The 7835-nt window shown below is 40.7% G+C and overlaps 1 protein-coding gene and 1 long non-coding RNA gene across 5 annotated transcripts in view; one reads left to right on the forward strand and one right to left on the reverse strand.

Moving 5' to 3' along the window:
- Positions 1 to 4267, reverse strand: part of VPS13C (vacuolar protein sorting 13 homolog C) — an 87414-nt gene extending 83147 nt beyond the window's left edge. For 2 of the 3 annotated variants that reach the window (XM_035335298.1, XM_035335297.1), the window contains exons 1-3: positions 4058 to 4266; positions 2643 to 2686; positions 592 to 634 (exon numbers count right to left, since the gene is read on the reverse strand). In XM_035335298.1, coding sequence (XP_035191189.1) covers positions 592 to 634; positions 2643 to 2686; positions 4058 to 4157 — 187 coding nt within the window. In that variant the 5' untranslated portion in view covers positions 4158 to 4266. Of the gene's footprint in view, positions 1 to 591; positions 635 to 2642; positions 2687 to 4057 lie in introns of all 3 variants that reach the window. The other variant, XM_035335300.1, reaches the window with a different exon arrangement.
- Positions 4042 to 7835, forward strand: LOC118171866. 2 transcript variants are annotated; one of them, XR_004753437.1, is made up of 4 exons: positions 4042 to 4130; positions 5113 to 5284; positions 6240 to 6415; positions 6488 to 7835. It is a non-coding gene; the product is annotated as an uncharacterized LOC118171866 (long non-coding RNA). The 2 variants fall into 2 exon arrangements; XR_004753438.1 differs by lacking the exon at positions 4042 to 4130 and adding an exon at positions 4228 to 4278.

Below are 7835 nucleotides of genomic sequence, written 5' to 3' on the forward strand. Positions count from 1 at the left end.
ATAAAAGCAATAGATTTAAGTACAAAGATGGTGTTTGAGTCCAAATAGTCAAGGTGAAAAGCTGAAAATGTGAACTGAGTTTCATTTGCTGGGATTAATATGATTTTTCCAGGAAAATATTAGAAGATATACAATACATTCATCTCCAACAAACATTTCATGTGAAAAACGCAATGCTGATGTCAAGGGAATCAATTTTAACAACATTTATCTAAGAGTTCCTAAACTTTTGGCAAGTTCGCCATTTTTGGGGGGAATCTTACTTAATTTCTTCGTATTCCTTATCTTTCCTTTAAAGGATCACAAATGCTAAAATTATACCAAAAAGCTCTCTTGATCACCTGTATACCTGAAAAGAAACTCTCAGGCATGATTTTCATACCCAGACTGTGAAGTTACACAAACAGGGTTAGGCAGATAACTTTTTATGATTTATTTAGTGCACTCACATTAGACATCAACACTAATTTCAACAGCAAACACTATTACAGAGAGCACCAAAGAAAAAACTATAAAAGAAATTCTGAGGCAAGACTCATATTAAGGTCTTAAAACTTCAATTTTAAGATTCAGTTTGAAACAAAAACTTACCTATCTGACCAACTTTTATTCTAAAAGGTACATCCAGTTCACTCTGTAAAGAAAAATAAGTATTAAATAGCTACATATATTTTGAAGGTAACCTGATTTATATAGCAAAATTATTATCCTGACTTCTCTTAAAATTATCCTCTCAAAGCTGAAATTCCAGAACAGAAACAGTTCTCTATATGATATATCTTTAATTATTTAACAATACTCAGATGAACACAGGTATCCATAAATATGCTTAGGCTTGCAGAAAGCCTAAAAACAAAGGAATCACACATTTCTAGCAGTTCTCTCCTACAACTTTGATAATGCCTTGCTCCAAAGGTTATCTAAGAAGTAGATTTTTATTTACATAAGAGAATATAATTTATTTTTTTGATCTGCCAAATAGGTGTTCTCTTTTTAATTATCAGTAAATACTAAGCATTGCACTAAGATATTTTAAAAGCCTCAACAACAAGATCTACAGAAAATTTCCAATTGGTACACAGTTGCTGAATTTCCTTCCCCTATTTCAGCAAAGCGTTTTCTAGATCTTCCACTTCAATATTCTTTTGAAGTGAATAAAGTACAATCCAAAGACATGAATTCTCAATCTCAAAGATTATAAAAAGTAAACCTGCTTTCTCCAATGAGACATGTCAACCGCTTCTCCTACATATTACAAAACAGCCTCGAATGCCACTTCTCCAACAGCTCAAAAATATTAAACAAGGCTGCTCTAAAAATAAGAGTAATATCCCAATTAACATCTCTGCCAGATTTCCACAGTTTTAAAAAAGCATTCTCAGCTATAATTATGAGCCTAACATCAAACAACTTTATTTGGTAAAACTACCAACAATTCTTCTGTGGCTTATTCTTGTTTAGTGCTTTAAAGAAACAATTGAAAAAAATATGGAATATTCCAACCCTTTTCTGGTTATGACTATATATTCCTAGAAATATTTCCATATGCATTAAATTCTCGGTTATGACCACTCTTTAGGAACTCTTAAATATTTCTTTCTATTTCTTCCTGCAGGAGGATAAATCTTAAAAATCTGTTATTGATAAAATATTAAAAAAATAAAAAATAAAGCTTAACTGGAAGTTTTCTTGTCAGCTTTAATTTGTCATTAAAATATATCAAAAGAGTAAGCAAAAATAGACTCACTTCAAATATTTTAATCCCTACCCTTGGTCTTCAGTAGTATGAACAGGTGTGGAAAGAGGTTGAAACAAACTGTGAGAGCAAAGAAAGATCTCTGCTCTTGACAGAGCCAGAAGCAGTGAAATAAAAGCAGATACCAGCTACTACATCTACCCCATTTGATACTGTACTTATACTTATGATACTGTGGATCATAAGATCCACAGCTGAGTTCCAAGAGGGACTAGCTCAGTTTGGCCTGCTGATAGAACTGGATCACGAGTTTGACCTTGAAGAATGAGTTTTCTGAAGATTAAACTCCAGAGAGGAAAAAAAAGGAAGGAAAACGCTAGAAATTAAAGGTGTTTAAATGTTTTTTGGTAAAGACAACTGATTTACAGACATTAAAGATGATAAGAGCACTGGGGTTTGATATTAAGGAGAAAAAAAAATGATGTGCTGAAAATATGCCAAGATCGTAACTAAGAAGAAATAGGCAAGATCAGCTTTCAGTATTTTAAAAGAAATTTCATATGGAAGTATGATTATGCAGCAGCCATCACTGAGGAAAATAAATCCTTTAAGTTGTACTGAAATGTTAACAAAAATGCACCAATATCTTATTTAATGTTTTATCATTTCAAGCCTCAAATATTAGAATGGGTTATCTATGCACATATACACAAAACATCAATTTAAACCACTACTTCTAATTTCTCAGAATCAGTTTTCTCAGGACCATGCTGATGATTTAACCAATAGTTTTGTTTTGTTTTCCCATAACATTAGAAAAAATAGAAGCTGTTAACCAAGTACCTACTTTGAATAACCAGTAAAGGAGGTATACTGTGTAAAATGAGACCATAATAAGTAGTCCCAGGACCCATTAATACTACTTTAAAATTAATGTAATACTTACTAATGCATTCTCCTTTATTTGTAAATTGTCAAGTGCCACATTACCTATGTAGAAGAAAAACACAGAGTAAGTTCTTTCAACTACTATGCCATACAAGTTGAAACAAGGAACAAAACTGCAACTCTCCCAAATACACGTGGATAAAATCTGAAAACTTGACTCCAGTTATAGAAGAGCATAATAAACAGCTATTTTGTAAGAATTATTAAACACTGATTACACAGGCAAAGTTTAATGATGGTAGAGACTACAGAAATATCACCGTCTTACATTTCTGCATGTTTCTGTAGTGGTATCTTGGTTTTGATCATATTACATCGCAGGAAAAGCCTGCATCGTAGAAGCACTAAAAGGAAACCCCATCACTGGAGGTTTTCAAGCTGCAATCGCAGAGGATACTAGATAATCTCATTTGGGCTCCCTTTTCCATGAAATGCTGGGCTTGATGATCTTTTGAGATCCGTTCCAACCTGGGCTGTTCCATGAAATGTAAAGATTCTTGCGTAACTATTTCCAAAAGCACATTAACTTTTCCTGACATAGCAACCACAAAATTAATGCCGATGAAAAAAGTTTTGTTCTCTGGTGTATGTAGGGGATGTAGGTAAGGCCTTCTCCACACAGTACCTCAACAGCATCCTCTGCCTATCACGTGGCAAATTTGAACGTTTCCTATGTTCATCAAAAAGGGCTATACCACCTTTCTCTATTACTATGTTTGTTCAGTAGATGACTTCAAGCACTGAAATGGGAGGTGAAAGACAGCTCCCTGAGCACCCCACACCTGCACCTCACCCAAGGCTCCCATTCCTCACGGCACCGCCATGCCCAAACCACCCCTCACTACCCCATGCCACACACATACCCCGGAGCACACTCACAAGAAATACAAAATAAACATGTTTTTATTTTCCACACAGCCGGTTTGCAGCACTCTGAGACCATCAGCGCCCACCCGCGCCTCGCGTCAGCGGGAAATGGCCTCAGCCGTGAGGCTCCCCAAGCCCCTCACACGAGGCGGGAAGGAGCACAAGCCCCCTCAGCCCCCCTCACGGACAGCCCCCGCCTCACGGCACCGCCCCTCGCCGGGGGCGACGCCAGCGCGGGAGCGCGCAGCCCCCAGGCGACTCCTCACGGCCGAGGGGGAAGAAAATGCAAAGGAGCCGCTGCCCTCCCGCCCGCCCCTCGGGGAGTGGTCGGCGGCCCACGGAGCGCCCGCCCCTCACGGGGAAGCGGCGGTAGGGAGGCTCCGCCGCTGCAGCCCGGCCGCCCCCTCACGGGGGCCCGCCGGCCCCCGGCCCGCCCGCCCCTCAGAGGGGTCGCGGCCGGCTGGACCCGCCGAGGCGTGAGGAAGCGGCCGCCCCCCCTGAGAGCGGCGGCCCCGCCGCGCGCCCCGGAGGTATTGGGCTCCTTACCCCCCCATATGCCCAGTTTGAGCTGGGACTTGTCGAGGTTTTCCACATAGTCGCCCAGGAAGCGGTTCAGCAGGTCCGCCACCACCGACTCCAGCACCATGGCGGAGGCGGCCGCCGAGAGGAGAGGGGAGGGGAGGGGAGAGGAGGGAGCGGAGCGGAGCTGAGGGAGAGGGCCGCGGGGCTCAGCGCGGAGCGGCGCCGGGCGCGCCCCCGACATGCAGGTGACGTGGCGGGGCGGGGCTCAGGCCGCCGGGGCCGCGCAGGGGCGCGCGCCTCGTCCTGCCGAGGACGCGAGGAGGTGCCGTGAAACCCTGTTAGAGCGCACTGAGCGCCGCCCGCCGACCTCCGGGCAGCTCCAGAGCACCTACGTGTCTACTAGGGTCTCTGCGGGCGTTCTAGGTCCCCGTGAGGGCCTCACAGTGTCCCCCAGTGTCCCCTAGGATGTCCTTGAGGCCTCCCAGCATAGCTCTGAGCCCGCCTGTGGCCCTGCGGTGCTATCTGCTGTCCCCCTCTGTCGCTTTAGGTACCTCCCAGCCTCCGCCCAGTTTGCTCTAGAGGCCTCCCAAGGCTCCCAGCTATAAGAGTTCCAGGGACTTGCCAGGATCATCTAGCACCCCCTAGAGACTTTCCGGGACACGGTAGAGGCCTCCAAGGGTCCCCAGTGCCCACCTGCACCCTTTTAGGCTTCCCGGGACCCCCACTGCACTCTAGAGAGCTCTGGAGGCCTCCCAGCGCTCCCTATAATCTTCCAGGGCCTCTCAGTGTTGCCTGGCTCACCCTGAAAGCTCGGTGCCCCTAGGTGTGCTCAGACACCCCCTGCAGACCTCACAGGGCTCTCCAAGATGCCCTAGAGGCTGCCTAGGACTGTCCAGAGTTTCCCTCAGCCAGTTCCTGACAAGCTGCGCTATTCCTGAGGTGCAGCCTCGTACAGCATGTAAGTGCAGGCACTGAGCTTTGATATGGTGGTGCCGTTTTTCCTGTCCACCTGTTAATTTAAGAGATGTGCTAGCTGCCATTTCGGCTACAGTTTGACTGAACCTGGTTTGTTTTTACAGCGCACAGAAAAAAGCTATTGCTGTTAATCTAGCTGTCCAAGTGACATGAACACTGGCAGACAAAGGGAACACAAACAAGAATGCTGATCTTAAAAAAGACATCTTTCAGGGAGTTAATGGCACTACAGATAATGTAGATGACAACATACAGCCCTGTGTGGTAAATCTGCAGGTAGCCATGTTGTTGGTAGTGCAGAACTTCAAATTTCAGGGGGAATACAGTGAAATACTTAAAGTTATCTGTCAAACGCATTTTTTGGTTTGTGGAATATGCAGTAAAGCGCAGAGTGCAGCCCAGAGCATGCAAGCAACACAAGAAGATTCTTTATTTGGCACCTTATTTAACATTCTAAGAGATACATGCCACATCTGCACATTGCTGTAAATATATGTGCCCACATTCTTTGCAAGTCTTTTTCAACAATAAACATTCGGTGCATAAGGCAAACCATTATGCCACAAAGACCAAAGTTCAGGCTGACAATGGCTGTTAAACACAATAATCCACATAATTTGACTGGGGAAGTCACATCACTGTATGCTGGAGACGCATGGAAATCCTGGGGAGGTTCATAATTGGAAAGTCTCACCTTCTTTTATTTTTTCATAAGCACCTACTACTGACCACCATGACATATCAGTGCACACTGGATGTCTGTTCCCTCGCGTACTGTGGCAGTTTTTGTAAAAGCACTGTCAGATGCTTTATTAGTCACTGCATTAGTAGAAAACATAAGTGCATGTTGTATTCTAGCCCTTTGTAAGACTGGTCTGTGCCTATACTTGGATAAATTGGGTTTATGTTTAGTTGTTAGTGCCATTTTTGTTCTTTCTGAGAATTCTAGCCATTCATACCATTATTTCTCTTTTCTAAAGTCAATGCTGATTTTTTTTTAACCTTAAGTAGCATATTAATGCAACTTATCTTCCATAATGGCTTAAAACCTTGCCATGTGATTGATTTCTGCATGTTTGAAACGGAGGGGGGAGTTTTAGCCAAAAATGATCAAATTCTCATTTTAATTTCTGTTTAACTTAAGACACAAAGACAAATTGCTAATTATGTAAGTTATAGAAACTATAGAAAATTACTTTTTTTTCCTTTTTTTTTTAGTTCTTTTGTGCAGTGTTGACTGTTCAAATCCATCAAATCCATTTATATCATAGGAAATCATCAATGCAAGAAAACAAGATGGAAAATTGTACACAGCTCCTGCTGTTAGGTAACAAACCTCCATTTGTGATAATTTTTATCAAGCTTTAAAAGACCTTCACTTATTTCTCTTTTTATATATAAACCATGGTTGAATATTTTGAATGGTTTTTAAATCCAGATTATCTCTGAAGACTTGTTCATAGTATGTTTAGTTGTTAGAAGAAAACTTCATGGTTGAAGTTTTGAGTAAAAGCTCATGACAGCTTATGCTCTTATATAGGAGTATATAAGAGCAATTGTGCAAATCAGTGGCACTAAATATTTTCTATAACAATCGTGGAACATAAACAGGAATATATATCCATTTTCTCTGCATTTCATAAGAATCATAATGATTTCTGCACAGCAAAAAGCAACAATCAATTTATCACAGCTATGAATTATTGGGAAAAAAAAAAGAAGAAAACAGCTTGTGTGTGGTCAAATCATTTCCTAGTTAACCAAAATGATTTTTGAAAATCATCTTGTTAAAGCACGCATTTGAGTAGATTAAATTACTATTGCTCTTTACAAACATGCTTCCCTAACAAACAGAAATATGTGGCCTAGTGGATCAAAAATTGCTCACAAAATAATGTGATTTCACCTGGAAAAGAAGCCCCAGAAAGCCAAGTCTGTTTCAAATATTCTGTTTCAGTAAAATCTACATGTATTAAAAGCATAAAGGGAAACAGAATGGAATTATGAATGGATGAACTGTAAAGAAGGCAGTTTTAATAGATATTTTATCAACCATAGACATCTGTGCAGTTACTTGTAATTACTGAGATATTTTTGGTAAATAAAGATGCATAATTTTGCACCTTTATTACCAAACAATCCTTTGGTAATCTTCATGAGCCTCCCTTGCAGATAGGATGCCACTCAAAAATGACATTAATGCACCTTCTGTCTGTTGGTAGGTACCATTCCTTCTGTGTTCTCAATTAAAAAGATAAACAGTCCAAAATAAATTAAAAAAAAAAATTACATGACGTATGAGTTCTGTATCTAGAATAACAGATACAGGACAAGCAGAAACTTTGGTATTTGCTTACCATTCATTGAATACACAGATAATGGTCATTCACTGCAGGAGAAAAACATGCATTTTGCCTATTTTTTCTAAATACCAACGTTGAATAGACATGCCTGACTTGATAAATGTGAATGGAATCACTAGTTTCACTCAGCTGAAAGTCATGAAAACATGTTCCTTGTGTGTTATGGTAGCATTTCATTAAATAGAAGGATCTGATCACTCCATCACTGCATAATAATTTCGTAAAAGGAAAACCAATACAGCACTGTAACACAACTTATTTACATGGCAAGATTTGCTCAGATCCCTGAGTTAAGACTTTTTTAAAAAATAAACCTTAAAAAAAAAAAATCTGCATTGAAAGTTTAAAGTTTAAAACTTCAGTTTTGTGAATAGACCTTCACATTGTAACAACAAATATTTGCTTGGTATTGCCTGTTACACAATTTTGTACACATAAATAAATGATAGTCACATCATAATGCT

Source organism: Oxyura jamaicensis, chromosome 10 (assembly GCF_011077185.1).
Source record: "Oxyura jamaicensis isolate SHBP4307 breed ruddy duck chromosome 10, BPBGC_Ojam_1.0, whole genome shotgun sequence".
In the NCBI taxonomy this organism is placed as follows: domain Eukaryota; kingdom Metazoa; phylum Chordata; class Aves; order Anseriformes; family Anatidae; genus Oxyura; species Oxyura jamaicensis.